The sequence below is a fragment of the Pelodiscus sinensis genome, chromosome 5 (genome assembly GCF_049634645.1).
Source record: "Pelodiscus sinensis isolate JC-2024 chromosome 5, ASM4963464v1, whole genome shotgun sequence".
Taxonomy (NCBI): Eukaryota; Metazoa; Chordata; order Testudines; family Trionychidae; genus Pelodiscus; species Pelodiscus sinensis.
In genome coordinates, this window is record NC_134715.1 from 65,824,935 (window position 1) to 65,843,250 (window position 18,316).

The window sequence follows — 18,316 nt, forward strand, 5'->3', positions numbered from 1 at the left end:
CGCCGGCGTCCCTACCAGTGCCCCTGCTCTCCCCGGGTCCACTTGTCCGCTGGTTTGCATGCTGGCTGAGGCGTGCCTGCGCCATGAGGGCGGGCCTCTGTGTGCCGCCTCTGTGCAAGCGCCACAGGCCCAGAACATCAGTGGTCTGGGAGCGCATTGCTGCCGGCAGAGCTAGTGCGGGGGGAGGAGGAGAGAGTGGGGCCCCCATCACACCCTCCCACGGTACCTTAAAACCTTCTCCTGGAGGAAAGGTTACCCCATGGAAAGTTTGGTTGCGAGAGGTCTTATAGTGTCCAAGTTATTAGAGCACAAACATACAAACATTCTCCTTTATATATTAGATTTACAAATGTATTACTTTCTAAACACTTGAAATGTTACATCCATAGATTTTACAATATAACTGGCATGGAAATATATGGTGAGATCTCTCTCATATTTTTTTTTTGTTCTGTTAATACTTAATCGTAGACCAGTACCATAGTAGAGGATCTTTGGTTTGTTCTTTTAAAATAAAACAGACTATTGAAAATACTTTGCTGAAGGTGGTTAACAAATATTAAATGAAATTAATGAAGTTCAACACCTTAAGTAACTATCATTATGTTTGCCTACTAAAAAATTGACAATGTTTAAGACTTCTGGCATATTGACAAAATTACCTATCACACTCATCAATATACTACAGAGTTAAGCTAACATAGCTACATCACAAGAATTATAGAGGCAGGAGGCACAGGGAAATCACAACTTTTAGTCCAGAGATTCTCAAAATGAGGGTAGTGACCTTTCAGTGGGTGGTTCTGGTATATTTCAAAACGAGAGATGCAGTGGATTCTCTCTGCTTCTCTCTCTTTGAAATGTACAAGAGCCACAGGCGGTTCTTGTATATTTCAAAGGGAGAGGAGTAACAATTGGACCGACATGAGCGGGACTGTTTCAATCCCTACTTGCACTGTTTTCTTGCTGCCTTCTGCCTCCTCTGCCCCCCACAAAGACGGGGGAGGGAAACCAGCTTTTAAGCTGGCTCCCAGTCACACCGGCTTGTGCTCCCCCCCTTGTTGCCTCTCTCTGATAGAATTAGCAAGAGTGGGAAGTGACTAGTTGAATTGCTACTCGGCTACCCAATAAGCATTTGCTTACTGGGTAGTCAACTAGTTGATTAGTCGTGTACATCCCTAGCACATACTGAATTATGTAAGTATTAGTGGCCATATGGCTGGGTCATCAAGTGGAGGCAGGTAAGTACAGTGGTGGAAATACTCATGGATGATGTGGCTACCAGATCCTGTATCATGGAAAAATGATGGTGTGGCAGGTAAACTCGGGAAGATAAAGAATCGAGATGAGTCCCAATGAATTCTATGTTCTGAACAGGATCCAAAGTTGATTTCTGTTTGTTTATATGGAGACCCAGATAGTGGAATAAGTGTCTGGTCTTCCGGACTATGGTGGTTGCCTCTGCACGTGATCGGCACTTTATGAGGCAATCGTCCAAGTAAGGGAAAATCACAATCCCCTTCCATCAAAGGTAAGCTGTCACTTCTGCTAAGACCTTTGAAAAGACCCAGGGGTGGAGAATAGACCAAAGGAGAGAACTTTGTACTGGAAATGGTCCTCTCCCATGATGAACTGCAGATAGCATCTTTGCGATAGATGTATCACAACATGAAAGTATGTGTCCTGTAGGTTGACGGCTGCACACCAGTCCCCTTCATCCAGTGCTGGAATAACTGATACCAGTGTAACCATCTTGAATCACTCTTTGCATAGGAATTTGTTGAATTTGAGGAGATCTAATATGGGTCGCCAGTCCCCTGTGTGTTTTTGGGTCAGGGGGTATTTGGAGTAAAACCCTCGCCCTTGACAGGGTTGGGGACCCTTTCTATTGCTCCTAGGTGAAGAAGGCGGTCAGTTTCTTGTCTGAGAGGGGTCTCATGGGAGAGGTCCATGAAGAGGGATGGGGGAGGGTAGGACTGATGTATCCTGTAGGAATAATTTCTAAAACCCATTGGTCCAATGTTATGGAGTCCCAGTGTTAGAAAAAGGGAATTAATCTGTGGGTGAAAAGATGGTACTGATTTGTTGGCACTGGAATCATGAGAAGGTTGGGCAGAACCTCAACTAAATGTTCAAATGTGCTGCTTCATAGCCTGGGAAGCCAAGGAGTGAAACTGAGGTGGGTGCTTCCTCTGAGACTGTTGTCTGAGTCGGTTGTAGTCATACGACCTTTGCTATGGATGGTTTAAATAGCTATCTCTGTTCCGCTGAGGAACCATCTGAGTTCAATTTAATGGCTCCTTACTAAATGTAAGGAATCAAATCCCAGAAGCTCAATCTCTGGAGCATTGATTTGCCCATAAGTATCTAGGGCTTGTCTAAACTAGTTTAATAAGGACCCTCCTAACAGAACTCTAATGGTGTCCCTGTCAAACCCTGTACTTCACAGAGTTCTGAGGAGTAAAGGAAGTTGATGGGAGAGTTTCTTCCATTGACCTCCTACTATGGAACATACACTCATGTTGGCTTCCCTTACTCCTCATGAGGAGGAGGAGTACCGGCACCAATTGGGGGAGCCCTCAGCATTCCATTTAGTGGGTCCTTACTAGAAGATCGATATCTGGCATGGCAAGTGGAGATACGGCCTCAGAACATAGGTTTTCTTTTCTTTCGATAAGAGAAAGCTGGATTCAAATACAGAAAACAAATTCTATGTGCCCCTTTATCTGAGTTGGGCAAAAAACAATTATCTACCTTTAGTAACTTGTTCTTTGAAATGAGTTGGTCAGCTCCTTTCCATTCTAGGTATGCACGCATCTATTTGTGTGGTCATCAGAGATTTTTTTGCCTTAGCAATATCCATAGGGTTGTCAGCAACATCCTCTTTAGTGCTATGCTAATGTGCCAGTATATTAAGTGCTGCCTATCCTCATCCTCTCAGTTCCTTCTTTCCAGCAACTCCGACAGGTGGGCCCCTGGTGGTCAGCACTGGCTGTGGCTCCTGGCTCTTCTTCCAGCTACCAATCCAGGTCCCATTTGCAGCTGCCAGACTCCCAGCCACTGGCGCACTCTACCCCAAGCTCTCTTTTTTTAAAATGTGAAGTGGACAGTTCTATTAATATATGAATGATTAAAGCATTTCTATTTGTTTTGAAATATTCACCATGCCATGCATTAATATATTTAATCTTATTCTTAGGAACATGATTAGTGCACATGACTGATTTCAATCTTATGGCCCACTGAGATGAAGTAGGGCCATTCATATAGCCCACTCACTAGCCTTGGGTGCCCATCATCACTGTAGGGGTACTACATCACAATCCTGCAGGCCACCATGTGCCCCAAGATTCTCATGCAGTTACTTGCTGGGATGGTTGGGATCCTTTTAAGACTGCCAATGAGATTTCTGATTGTGTGAAAGTGGGATTCGGGCAGGTATGCTCTCACACATGTAGAGTCCAGGAGGGCCCTGATGAAATCTCTCTCTTGTGTTGGGGCCAGTTTGGATTTGGGAATATTCAGAATAACCCATTTCACTAAATATCACTCAAGTCAGTTCGGTGGTGAACTTGTTCTTGCAACTGGCCCTGGAGCCAGTGGTTGAGGAACAGGAAGACTCGTACCCAACATTTGCACAGAAAAGCTGCTGCTACTGCCATGCACTTCATGAACATGCTTGGAACCCTGGAAAGGCCAAATGGCAAAACAGTGAATTGATAGTGGCAACTGTTGATGACAAATCTCCAGAACCTCTTGTGTGTGGTATGATTGAGATAAACAGTACACTTCCTTCAAATCAAGGATGGCGTAATAGTCCCTCGGATTTAGAAAGGGTATGATGACAGCCAGGGAGACTATACAAAACTTAAACCAATATGAACCTGTTGAGGTTTTGCAGGTCTAGAATGGGTCTGATCCCACCCTTGGCCTTGGGAATAAGTAACAGGAATAGAAACCTGTTTCTAGACCCCTGAGGGAACTAACCCTAGTGTAAGGAGCAGTTGAACCTCCTGAATGAGGAGCTATTTCTGAGAAGAGTCCCTGAGGAGGGACAGGGAAAGCAGACGTTGAGAGGGCACAGAATTAGATAGAATATCCCACTTCTATCATGCTATAAGACTAGGCATGGTAGAAGTGGAATAGATGGTTTCAAAAACAGAGGCAAAGATCCACAATTTGGGCTAGTGCTCTGTCTTCAGAAACATCTTCAAAAGTTTGCCTTAGCGTCCGGGCCCTATTTCAAATAGTTGTGGCCTGGGCCTAAGGAAGATTGTGAGGATAGTCATTGCTGAGTGTTTCTGCCCCACCTGCAAGTATAATCTTGCCTATAGAGACCAGGGAAGAAACATACAGAAGGTAGCGTCTTAAAGATTTAGTTTGAGGTGCTGGCCTATGAATACTGAGCAACTTGAGAATCGCCTGGGAATCTTTAAAACCATGTGGTCTGCGTCCATCTCCTCTGAAAACAATCCCACAGTGTCAAACAAAAGGTACTGAATTGTGTTCTGGACTTCTGGGGAGACCTGAAGCCAGGTGCTGTGCCACTAGTGATAGAGGTGACCATAGTTCTTGTTGCATGTGGTTCAAGAACTCTTCCATGGTAGTTCTGAGTACTGAATGCAGGAGGGTTCAAAATCCAAAAGTTGAGGATTCAAGCAAGTTGCTTTTCATGTGACATTTCTTACCCCTTTATCTTAGGTTATGACTCATGTTGAGTAAAAAAAAAAAAATTCTGTTGGGAGAGGATAAGAGTATGCATCTGACACACAGTCCACAACAAGGCAGAGAAAGCTTAGGGAATTAATGGTAGAGGACACTGTTCAGGATCTTCAGCGCCAAACTTATCATAGTTCAACGTGTACTACTGTCTATCACAGATGTGATCACATAAAACAACCCAAACGTTTCTAATTAGTTTACCAGAATTGCAGAAAGGAGAATGACAGTGGAAACAAAAGATGCACAAGGAGCCTCAGTTTTGATAAATGCTACTTACACCAAGAGCTGCTTGGTAGGTGACCTCAGATGGGAAGGTAAATGAAGTCCCAGTTGTAACCGGGCTGCTAGGGGGTGGGGTCACAATTAGTCCTGTGGTACTGATATGAACCTGTTAAAAAAGACTGATGTTAGTTTTAGGTAATTCCTGAAACAATAGATTGTTTGCAGTACATTGGCACACCTTTTGATTAATGTACTACCAGCACTCTTCTGTGAATACCACCATTAGCAGCTTTTGGCTTGTTAATTTCAGAAAAACTGGGAGATATATATGCAACTATCTAGTGTTTATTTTTCTCTAAATACCAAAGAACAAATCAGCTGAAATATAAAACATGTAATTAGTTTGTAAACTTTATGTGAAATCATCTCAGCATTTACAGCTTTCATTAATATATTCTTCCCACAACTGTCAACTTTACAAGTACCGTAATTCAGAAGACTGTTCTAACACAGTGGTGTGTCATCAAGACAGAGGAATATTCAAAGTTTTAAAATAATACAATCGGATATAATCAAAGAGTTTGTCATATCAGTATCAGAATTAATATCAGAGACTGTTCAAAGACCAAGAGTTTCTGAAGTCACCATGTCACCTTTCTCTATGTGTGCTCTTGGTTAATTATCAATATTTTATTCATTTTGGACAACAATTAAACTGTCTAGTTTCTGGTTCCCACATATTATAAAAATCTGCTGATGGTTTTCATTTATTTACACACTTGAACAGAATGCTTAAACTGAAAAACCTTTAAATAAAACTTAAAATCATGAAAATATTTCTATTCACATCACAGTTGGCTTTACAAAAAAAAAATCCCCCCCCCCCCATGCTAAATTTGGAGCATAACCTAATAGAGAACATCCCTTTATATAATATTTATTGAATATGTTTAGTCTGAAAGGATCAGAAGCCTTTATTATGATGAAAATGCTTTACAATAGTCATTAAAAATGCATAACATGTTTTGTATTTAATTTCAGGTAGTTTACCTGAGAAGGAGCACTGCAGGAGAGGCCTGTCAGTTCACTTATACGGGCAGCTGCTGTGGGATTACTGGAGCTGATGAGTACAGGGGGACTAATTTCCATCGAGTGACGGTTTTGAGAAGACTGTGAAGACTTGTTAGACATAGTAAGGGAGGTAAAGGAGTGCCGCTTTTTGGTGTTCTTTTTTGTATCAGTGTGCTTTTGAACTGAATTGTTATGGGATGTTCCAGAGGTACCTTCTCCAGAGTCAAGAACAGAACCTGAGGGCTTATCCAACTCTATCAGCTGCTTGGCTGCCATGTTAAACTGAAAAACAACCAACACATTAAGGAATAATTTTAGAATCTTTTTAGAATCTTTAATGGTAAGAAAAATAATAACATTGAAGAAGCAGCACTTCTAGACTTTATTCACAAGTAAGACTCAAATGGAAAACTATGAAATACAGAACTCTTTATGCTGTACTGACCCACTCTATAACTTGATTCCCTCCACGTACAAGCCTTTCACTATAACCTATGTAAGTTGAAACCTTAGTTTGACATGGTTCCAGTTAATGTCCATTCTAAAATAAGTCTTTTGAGCTTTTGCACTGAGTTACAACACAAGTCTGCAGACCTAAAGCTCTTAGGGTCACTTCTTCTAATGGACTTCACAACTCTTACATGTTTAATTAAACAGTAGCAATAATAAAAGCAACAGACTCTTTGTTTTAATTATTTCATAATAAGCTTTTCATTAATATCTTGCTCACTTGAATACATTTCACTGTATTAAGTAGGCAACTAAACCCTGTCTCTGCAGTCAAGAAATAAAAAAAATTAGGCATTTTAATCTTCAGTCAATCAGTAGATTAGCATTAGATGAAATAAAATAAAGTAAAATTTAAAAGGGTAAGAGTTTCTGTTGCATAAAATCATGTTAGTAACTGTCAGGAAATTCTATTTATAGCTCAAAACTGTTGTAAGAAACATTATAGGGACCAAATCATTCAGGATCTAAAGTACATCAATACAGGTAGACTGTAGTGCTCCTTTACATATATTAATCCACATGCCCATTTTTAACATGAATAACCTTGAGTTGGAAAATGTGTTTGTATTGGAGGGAGGGGGACGATTTTTTTCATGAAGATCAAAGTAAAAACAATCAAAATGAAATTATGGGATTATTTACTGTGGAGTCACTGGTTTTTTGCCTCAGCAATGTCTTTCTTTTCTCTATTTTAGCCATTTTTCTGGGTGTTATAAGACTTCTGTAATGTTCAGGGAAAGTTTTAAAAATGCTTTATTTTACCAAAACCTCACTATATGATTATTGCAGTATTTGTTTGATCTATGTGCTATCCACAGAAAGGAAGCCAGACTATGTTCTGAATAGTTTATAATATAAGAAGGTAAATAGTATACAAAATATGGGAGAAAGGAACAAAACATATAGTCAAAATTGTGCATGCATATACGTGTGTACACAAATATGTCTGCATGCATGTATACATACACAGACTTCATTAAAAAATTAACCATAGCCAAATGCCTACTACAGTAAAACTCCATTAGTCCGGCATCCAATGCTCCGGGACTCCTGATGATCTGGCACCAACAGGAACCCGGAAGTGCTGAGGCAGCCAGACAGGCTTCCCCCATTCAGCTGCTGCTGAAACTGACCAGCAGCTGAATCGAGGAAGCCGGGAGCAGAGCAGCTGGGGTGCTGCCCAGTTGATCTGGTAGCGCTGCCCCTCGGGGCTGCTGGACCAACCCAGCAGGACCCCAGCTGCTCTGTCCCAGGGGTTCCCGATTCAGCCACTGCTGAAACAGATCAGCGGCTGATTCCAGGAAGCCCGGGGCAGAGCTGCTCTGCCCAGGGCTTCCTGGAATCAGCCGCTGATCTGTTTCAGCAGCGGCTGAATCCGGGACGCCTGAGGCAGAGCAGCTGGGGTGCTGACGGGTTGGTCCCGCAGCGCCGAGGGGCAGCGCTACGGGATCAACCCGGCAGCACCCCAGCTGCTTTGCCTCAGGCGTCGGGATTCAGCCGCTGCTGAAACTGACCAACGCCTGGGGCAGAGCAGCTGGGGTGCTGACGGGTTGGTCCCGCAGCGCCGTCCTTTAGCGCTGCAGGACCAACCCGGCAGCACCCCAGCTGCTCTGTCCCAGGCGTCCCCAAGAGCCGCTGGAGTGCTGCTGGGTTGGTGCCGTAGCGCTGCCCCTCAGCGCTGCGGGACCAACCCGGCAGCACCCCAGCTGCTCTATTGCAGGCATGCCTGATTCACCCCACTCCAGACCCCTCATAGCCCCCCCTTCTGATAGTCCAGCATATCTGATAATCCAGCGCCCCCTGGGTCCTAAAGGTGCCGGATTATCGGAAGTTTACTGTACTTTGGTCAGTATTAGCTGGCAAATTTCAAAGAGACTTGAAAATACAAATGGGTCTTCAACTGGGAGTTCATGGATCTGTTCAGGGAGGAAACTCTATGCCAGTGGGAATGTGTAGAAAAAAATCACATATGTGCAAGAATCAGATAAATGAGGGTAAAGGCTGGAATTAGGGTTGCCAGATACTTTCACAAAAAAATACCCAACATGACGGGAAATTGGTTGAGAAAAAAACAACCACCCACACATAAAAAAGTGTGCCTTTAAATACCCATGGCCACTGCTCTACTCCCTCCTCTCTGCCTCCCCCGCTCCCGCCAGGGAAGAATATCCCAAGAGTCCTTCCGTCCGAGAAAAAACAGGAAATACCAGACGTTTTACATGTGCAGTATTTTCTGTTGTTTTTTTTTAAACAGACAGAGGCCACAAATACCGGACTGTCTGGGCCAATACTGGACACCTGGCAACCCTAGCAGGAATTGCCAGAGTAGTGGAGAATCAACATAAATACACACAAATGCAGATTAACAAGAAAGGGAAATGTGGTTCAATGCCCAAAAGGCAAGAACAAAATGTTTGAACTAAGTGCTCTGGAAAGCAGTAGAGGCATTCCAAAAATTGAATTACATGGTCAGAACAATAGCTCTGATGATTATTTTAGTGTTTTGAATGGAGCAGAGAAGAGCAATATGAATGTCAGAAAATGAATAGGATTAAACAACATGATAGTAAACATTCCCAAGGCCTGTGTATGCTAGATTTCCCTGTTGCTACCACTTGCAGTGAATAATCTCTTTCAAAGATTTAGTGTAGGCAAAGGCAAAAATAACATAGCATAATTTCTGTTCCACTGTAGAAAGAGTCTAACCATGTTTATACACTCACCTCCACCAATGAATTTTCAAAACCAGTACTTAAATGTATTTAGTACTGAAATTCTACATTTTATAAAAAGTCTAAAACTGTTTTAAGGAGCTAAGGAAACATTTATGCTAGTTTATTACAGATCTTTATGATGATTAAATTCCAGATATGCAGGCTAAAGGACACAAAGCAAGCAAAAGAAAATGTTAACAAGAAGCTGAGAAAAATTGTCCTGCCACTTGAATTCTCATGGTCCTATATTGCACACAAGGTAAGTAGCTAGGCATTGTGAGGATTAGACATACTGAAGATTTTGTATTCCTTTCCATTTTATTCTTCCATCTCTTCACATCATTCATAAGAATATGCACATCCTACTTCTTAGCAAAACATGCTTTACATAATGGAATGACATTTTAAATTCCCATCCATTCTCATTCCCTTCTTGCAATATATGTGATGAAGATTTTATTCCCAGATGACTCAAATACAAGAAAACCAAAACTTCATTTACAAAGTAAGAATTTCTTATCAGAGTAAAGCAATTAAAGGAGTAAAAAGCTTATCCAAGGATCTCCAAAACCACTGCTTAAAATTCCCTCCGGTAACAAGTTCCATTTAACTATGTTTGTTTACTTTCTGAAACTAATAATGCCTGCAGGATCTGCTTCCTCTATATAGAAGGAACCCCAAATAAGAGAAAGATTTTGACATGTTTATGGGATTAAAGCAAGATTACTCAAATGTAAGGCATCTGCTAAACTCTCTTAGGGAAACAAACACAAAAGAGTGGCATATAGGTTAAACAGTGGAATATACTGCTTATTGGTCTTTTCTTAAAAACAATATGGAGACTGTAACAGTTGCAGAGTGTAGCTGCTGGCTTATTATTTGGGATAGGAATGGGAGAGCAAGTCTGCATTCTCGTGTGCCTGAGCTGCAGCTATATCAAAACTCCAGTGATGCACATACCTCCAACCCTATATACAAAGCACAAGGAAGTAACCCATACCACTTTTATGTTCAATTTATTAGTTTCCCCTTCTCAAACTCAGCTACCATCCACAATCTACCTCCAACCTGAATACCAATGGGCACATACACGACCTCTTGCTAGAATGTACTGATTCTATGTTCATGTGTTTTCATGACATACAGAATTGGTATGGCTTTCATAAGTTACATTGTAGGTGGTTTTGTAAGGGGTTTTGTATAGCTGTGCATATATAATGGTGACTGCAAGAATGGTTTCTGATAATGCTTAAAGAAAACTTGAATGAAGTGGTTTTATATATATGAGCAATTATTCTAACGTCTGTATTCATGATAATATAGAAGTTAAAGGAACTTAAGGTCTTCATCATGTAGGTTATAATGAATGTATTGCCCTTTAGCCTTTTCTGGAAAAAGAGTTAGCTGAGCTAAGTCTATCTCAGCACTTTTGTTCAGCATTAGGCTTGGGCTAAGTCTCATTCAGTCAAGGGTCTTTGATTCTGAAATTCCCAATAGACTACATTTAGAGCACACTTCCAGGCCTGTTCATTTCACTTGGCTTATCTCTTTAGGAGGCTCTTTTTTCAATGTGAATGCAAAGTAGTTTATTTTAAATGAATACTTCCCTTTAAATAAATTTGACATGTACCTGAGTATGTTTCTTCCATTAAGAACATAAAGTACTCTTTTGAGAGCAACGCAAAACATTCACTTTTGCATAATTTTCCATTGTACAATCCAGGCTGACAAGACAAGTGAAGGCAAGTTTATATAAACGTTTCATTCAACTGTTCTTGATTTAATATGACTACAAGAGAGACTGATTTTTTTCCCCAACATTATAATTAAGACTACTTTGTCTAAACATGATTGACACCAAGTCTACCCTAATAAATGCAAGATTTTGGAAGTGCTGAGTCAGGAATTCAACCTCCCTAAAAGTAGTGGAGATAATTAAAAATGAAACATGTTTTCAACTAATTTTTTGATGATTTGGGTTAGGGCGGGAAAAAAAGGGTTAGCAAGGAATGTGACTGATTTGTTATGCAAATTTTGAGTTCTCACTGACTGACCTCACAAACTGAGGGATGGGATGGATGCAATTCCACAAAATTATATTAATTTCTTTTCTACCAAAATGAACACTTCACTTGTATTGTTAATATTTGTATATTTTGTTCATTTGGTATTGATTCACTCACTTTTAAAAAGACTACAGGTGGATTATTGTAAAAATACCTGCCATTCTTCACTGATGTTCCAATAAGGTACTTCACACTTCAGAAATAAGAAAACATTGTCTTCTTTATAGACCCTATAACTCTGGCTATGTCTAGACTACAGAGTTTTGTCAGAAAAATGACCGTTTTCCTGACAAAACTCGTGGAACGTTGTGACAGACCAGGCACTGCTGAGGGCATCCACTCAGGGAGAATTACTCAAAATCAGGGTTCCTTACAGCCCCAGACTGGTGACCTTTCCCAAATAAGCCACAAACTAGTCACACAGAGTGCTTCAGCTGCCAATCTGGCCAGCAGGAAGCTTCAGGAGCAAAACCCCTCAGACAACCCAGCTCTTCCTGTGCCACAATCAGCCCTCCAGGCCTTACACACAAGTAAGGGGTTATAGAACCCAATCTCACCTACCCGAACGGATTCTTCCGGTCCCAAAGAACCAGCCACAGATTCCCAGTCAATTTACACTTTAGATCTTACCCACAAGATCACACTGGGCCAAATCTTTATGCTGCGTCTTAATTACTTTCACTTTTGAAAGTTCTGCTTTCGAAGGTGCAATTGGAAGAAGATATGCAAATTCTGTGGGAATTTGCATATCCTCTTTCGATCGTATGGCATAGTCTAGATACGCCCTTAGAATCTAAATCTAAAGTTTTATTAATAAAGGAAAGAAAAGGTGGAGAGTAAGGTTATTAAGGAGAATACATTACATGCACCAATCACCAAGTTCTTGATGCAGGCTCTCAGCAGAGAAGTTACAAACTGCTAGCTTAAAAGTTTCTGGTGTACATCCTATGTCAGGATGGGTCAGCAAGCCTTCCCAGCTCTCTATCCCTTGCAAGACTGCATCTAGGATCAGTAGCAGAATTGAAGACAAGATGGAGTCCGCCTCATGGCACTTTATATCCATTCCTGGTACCTCCCAAGCTGTAGTAGGTCACATGGTCAAGTGACCTATTTCTGTTTCACATGTTAGCAGCCATTTTGCCCTGGCTGGTTTGCATGTTTCCAGACACATTCCTCAGGTGTGTATTGGCCTCACTGCAAGCGCTTCTTCACAAGTAAATCGACAGAACAGAGGATATTGGCGCAATTGGTATTCCTCTTTCTATGACGAAGAAGCCTTTTTGCGAAAGAGCTCTTTCAGGAAAAGGCACGTGTGGACAGTAAGGAAGGATTTTTTGCACAAAAAAAGGCCTTCAAGAAAAAGCACAGGTGTCTTGGTGGCCACTCTATACCAGCAAATCACAACTGGTCCCTCTTAAAGCTGCAGGCACCCTGGACAAGGCTTGTAGCAGGAAGCCAGACACAGAGCAGCAGGTCACCACACGGCTCTCCCTGCCACAGACCAGGACACCGAGGGCCTAGCCTCAAGCCCACCGTAACCCCCTGGCCCTGCAAGGGAGCAATAGGAGGGATCCTAGGGGGACAAAGAGGTCCAGAGATAGAGTCCCTCCTCTGCAAGATCCATAGGCCGAACATAGGAATGCAGACTTTTATGCCCGGATGGCCACCTCCCTGGCAGAGCAGGGACACCCAGTCCGGGCCATGCAACAGATCCAGAGCAAAATGAAAGAATTCCACCTGGGATATGTCTGCGCCACTGAGGCCAGATCCCGCTCTCTGGCAGAACCTCACACATGCCGCTACTTACCAAGAGCTAAACCACATCCTCATGGACTTCAGGGTCAAGACCCCTGTAGTTGTCCGGCCAGAGGTCGCCCCGGAGGAGAAGCGGGAGGGCCAGGGCCAGCCAGCCGTGCTGAAGTAGGAGTAGGAGGAGGGGACAGGCACCATCACCCCCTCTCCTTGGAGCAGGTGCCTGTGAGCCAGGATGTCTCCCAAGATTCCTCAGATGCCTAGGAGGGATCTTCAAATGAGTGGTCTCACTTTCTCACACAGACAGGGTGGATGAGGCAGGGACACAGGGGACAGGGGACGAGTGACACTTGGGATGGTCAGGCTGGATGTCATGCTGCAATCCTTGCACATGCAACCATGTGCTGCGTTAGTGTGTGGCACGTTGACACAGCAGGCAGCCTCTGCACATACCAGGGATCCTGCTCCCCAACTCAGGGGAGGCCACACATGTCCTGTCATGGGGGAGGGGAGGGGAGGAGAGTGCTCCAACTGGAAGCAGGTTAGCCACAAGGGTGCAGACATGACCGCACACAGACCGAGAAGTGCTGCACACAGCACACAGGCATGCCTGCACATGTGAGGCAGCAGCCACTCCCACACACAACCCAGCGACCCGCACCTATGTGTGCGGACCCCAGGGAGATCCAGGCTGCTCCCAGCTCCTCTGCTGCCCATGAGGGGATCCCACTGTGCCCAGACACTTCCCTTGGCTACTTGTCCGTGGGCTGGGGGGGGGGGGGAGAGAAGGGGGAAGCAGGCAGCATGGTCCTCTAGGCACGTCGGGGCCCCTGTGTGAGACAGGGCCTGCTGTGCAGGCCACACATGGCCTTGCACCCGGGACATTCCCCTCCTCTGGACTGTTGGTCGCTGCTCACAGTGAAGAACATGGCCACAGGGACATGTCTGCAGGGATGACTGACTGCCTCTTCCTCTTCTGTGTTATCCACAGCTGGACCAGCCGGGATTGAGGGCCGAGCCACACACCACTGCTGCCACCTGCCAGAGCCCGGGGGACCCAAAGGTGCACCAGGGTGCAGGAGGACTTAATGCGCCAGCACATCAATGTCCTCAGGCACATTCACCAGACCCTGGTGCACAAGGTCTGAGCCAACCTGAAGTGGTGGAAGAACGCATGGGATGGGACCAACTCATGGAGCACTGTGACACCATGTGTGGCGTCATGTCGCACCTGGTGGTGCACTCGCCTGAGACTGCTGCTCCTGGCTTCCACCCTCCTGCCCGCCCCCCCCCACTCCCGTCAGGTGATGCCGTTGCTCCCTTCCCAGGTGATGCCTACAGCCCCACACCCTGCCTTCCCTGACCCCACTCCAGCCGCCCCTCCTGTCCAACCTCCTGTGCTCCCTGGACCCTCACAACCCTGATGAGGTTCCCGCACCCGAGGGGGCACCTCGAGCCACCTCCATCCCCCTTCCAGTTCTGAACCCACTCCTCCGCCCATGTTTTCCCAATGTTTAATACATACAGAGTGCATGTTTTGTTAAACCAAACAGGTGTGTTCATTGGGAAGTCAGGGAAAGGGCAAAGGGAGGGGCTGTGGTGGGGAAGGGATAGGGCCACAAGCCAGAGGCCCCTAGCTGGGAGGCTCTGGGGAGAGTTATTGGGATCCTTAAGAGAACCTCTCCTTCAGGGCCTCCTGGATGCGCACCCCCAACTGATGGGCCTAGCAGATGACAGCTGTCTGGGGCTGCTCCAACACATGGCCCCCGTGGCCAGCATCTACCCCCCACCCTGGGAGGAAGGCCTCCCCTTTCCGCTCCACAACACTGTGGAGGATGCAAAATGCTGCCAGGGATGTTGTGCTCCCCATACATCCAGGCAGGCGAGGAGGCACCGGAAATGTCCCTTGAGGCAGCCAAAGGTGCACTCCACCTGGATCCTGGCTCGGTTTAGGTGGGCATTAAACAGGTCCCTGCTGGAATCCAGATGGCCAGTGTATGGCTTCATGAGCCATGGCGTGAAGGGTTAGGGTTATCACTTTATGTGATAAGAATGGTTATATAATCCAAGAAAAACGATAATTCAAGGTGAAGGTAACAGCTTTCCACATAGGATTCTGTGCAACAGTTAAAATATAAGAAAATTAAATAATCATAAAACAAATACTACAAAACCACAAGAGACAACATGTTTAAAAGAGGGCAAGGCTAAAGAACTGCTAATACAAAGGACAAATAATTTAATTATGAGAGGAAAACCCTCTGGAAAAGAAAAGTTCTCATTTATGTAAATTAGTGTGACGGGATGGTTGCCTCATACTGAAGCGGAAAGGGTTAAAACAGCTCTGGAAAAGGACCTATCCCAGGAACCAATCAGTAAAAAGTCAGAACCCAGTGGGGCTGAATAAAAAGATGGCTTCCCAGAAAGAAGTCACTCTTGCTCCAGCTTTGGAGAGAGATGAACTGAGCTGCCTGAGGCAAGGTTACCTTGGACAAAGCAATGCTGGGGAAGGGCAGTAGGACCTGGGGAGCTCTGGCCTGGTGAATTCCCAGCCTGAGGAGATACTAGGGGTGCATAGAAGCAGCCCAGGAAAGAAGAGGAAGAATGTCCACACCTCCCTTCTCATGAGAGGTGGCCACTTTAGACTGCAGTTTGCCCCTGAGGGAAGGGGTTAGATGACAAACAGCAGTGGTTATTGAGGTAAGAGGCGCTTAGTGGTAACTGATTCCCTGGGAGGGGAGGAACCAAGAACATGGGCAATGCAGCTGGGCAATACCCAGGGAAAGGAGGTACCATGGTCCACAAGGACATGGGTCCTGACAGAGTGCTGTGATGCAGATTTGGGGAGAAGCAGGTAATGGCAGGTGACACACCGGAAAGAGGAGGACCTCCCGAACTGCAAGAGCTAATTCCAGAAAAAACCAGCAGGGGGCACAAGAGTGGTGAGTGCAAACATGTAACAATTAGCTTTGGGATGGTCAGAGGTTGACATCCAGGAACAGCAAATACCACATGCTAATGCCCATCAGAAACACTTAGTCATGGGCTAATCTGCGTGAGATGGTAGAAGTTTGCTGGTGTTATAGAAGACACCCCCCACCTTGCCCAAGCTTGTGGTTCAATCTTGAATAAGACAGATGGATGTCCTAATTAGATCAGGTTAATACAGTTCAGATGTTAGAAGAAAAGCCTGAGAACACATCAAAAGCAAATGTTGGGACGAATTCAAGCATTCAAATTAGGGATGTAATAGTATGGATGATTAATTGATTAACCGATACACAGAAGCATATCAGTTAATGCTACAGACTACATGCATTCCCTGCCCCCCCACGCAAGTAAATTTTTTTTTAGAAACCTACCCCTGCTGCAGTTCTGCATTTAAAGTGTATTAGGAGCTAGGTGGCCAGGAAGTCCAGCTTGCACCAGGTCTGGGAACTGAGACCTGACGGGCTGCTGCCACCCCATGCTGCTGCTTCTGTATCAGAGGCAGCAGCACGGGGCAACAGGCAGCCAGTTTGCGAGGGGAGTTGGTTTTTAAACTGGCTCCCCTTGTGGACCAGTACCTACCTGTCACTCCGGGCAGCAGTAAAGAATGGCAGGAGGCTCCAAGATCTCTCTCGAATGGCTGTAGCTAAATTAATCCCCACCATATAGTATGTATAGTTGAGATTAGGAATGTTAACTATCAGTTATTTTACTAGTCGCGTAGTTGATGGAATTTCCATTGACTACTCGACTAGTCAATAGGCACTTCCGCATTTCTCCTTTGAAATGTACAACTCCAGGTGCACCCCAGAGCCAGCAGGAAGTCCCACTGACTAGGGGCTGCATGCTACACGCCAGCTTTGAAATGTACAAGAGTTCCCAGCAGGGGCTCTTGTTCATTTCAAAGTGGCAGCATACCATGGAGTCTGGGGCCAGTTGGGAGACTCGTCAGCGGAACCTGGGATCAGTTGGGATCATCCCAACTGACTGTGGTTCCATGCAGCATTTCCCCAAAACCTCGGATCAACTGGGGACTTCCCAGCTTATCCTGGGCTCTGTAGAAATGCTGCACTGGAGCCCAGGATCAGCTGGGGAGCCCCAAACTGACCCCGGGCTCCACGCACGGCAACAGCCACACAGCTGATCCTGGGCTCAGCTATGTGGTGATGCTGCTTTGAAACGGTGAGGTGTTTCAAAGGGGCATCCACACAGCTGATCCCTGGCTCAGCTGTGCAGCGCTGTCCCTTTGAAGTATCCTTTCTTCCCCCCCTTTGCTGCCTCTATCTGATAGAGGAAGCCGGGGGGTGGGAGGTGGGGGGAAGGGATCGACTAGTCCTTAACATCCCTAGTTGGGATTATTTTTTCCATTGTGCATTACTTTACATTTATCATCATTCAATTTCATTCGCTATTTTGTTGCCCAACCACTTAGTTTGGTGAGATCTTTTTGAAGCTCTTCACAGTCTGCTGTGATTTTAAGTATCTTGAGATGTTTGGTATGATCTGCAAATTTTATCACTTCACTGTTTACCCTTTTCTCTAGATCAGGGCTACTCAACTTTGGAAGCTTCTGAGGCCACAATGTACTCACACCACATGCCAAGGGCCATCACTTAAGTGTGGTTGCAAATATATATGCAAATAGCTTCTTTCACACTGATGGGCATGAATACAAAGGTTAAGGTAAGACTACACAACACATAGGCCCCATTTAAGTCAATTCTGCTGATATTAATAAAATGCAATATTTACCTAATTTTCACCAACACAACAGCACTTTTAATGAGCAATGACAGTCCAGAAATTGAACTACTAAAACGCATATCAGCATACCATTATAGTGACTACTTTTTTTGTTTTGGCTCCCACCTGCAGGTCGTGTGTTGAGCCCTGCATAAACCCAAATTGCACCGTGGGCCGCAAATAAACGGGCTGCAGGCTGCATACGGCCCATGGGCCATGTGTTGAGTAGCCCTGCTCTAGATCATTTATTAATAAGTTGAATAGGATTGGTCCCAGGACAGACCCTTGAGGGACCCCACTAGTTACCTCTCTCCACTCTGAAAATATACTATTTATTCTTACCCTTTGCTTTCTGTCTTTTAACCAGTTATCAGTCCATGAAAGGACCTTCCCTCTTATTCCATGACAATTTGCTTTACTTAAGAGCCTTTGGTGAGAGACCTTGTCAAAAGCTTTCTGGAAATCTAAGTATACTATATACACTGGATCCCTCTCGTCCACATATTTGTTGACCCCCCTCACAGAACT

The 18,316-nt window shown here is 44.6% G+C and overlaps 1 protein-coding gene across 3 annotated transcripts in view; it reads right to left on the reverse strand.

Moving 5' to 3' along the window:
* SH3RF1 (SH3 domain containing ring finger 1) overlaps positions 1-18,316 on the reverse strand; it is a 163,951-nt gene that overhangs the window by 45,267 nt on the left and 100,368 nt on the right. For all 3 annotated transcript variants that reach the window (XM_075931133.1, XM_075931132.1, XM_075931134.1), the window contains exons 5-6: positions 5,995-6,297; positions 5,000-5,110 (exon numbers count right to left, since the gene is read on the reverse strand). In XM_075931133.1, coding sequence (XP_075787248.1) covers positions 5,000-5,110; positions 5,995-6,297 — 414 coding nt within the window. The remainder of the gene's footprint in view (positions 1-4,999; positions 5,111-5,994; positions 6,298-18,316) is intronic.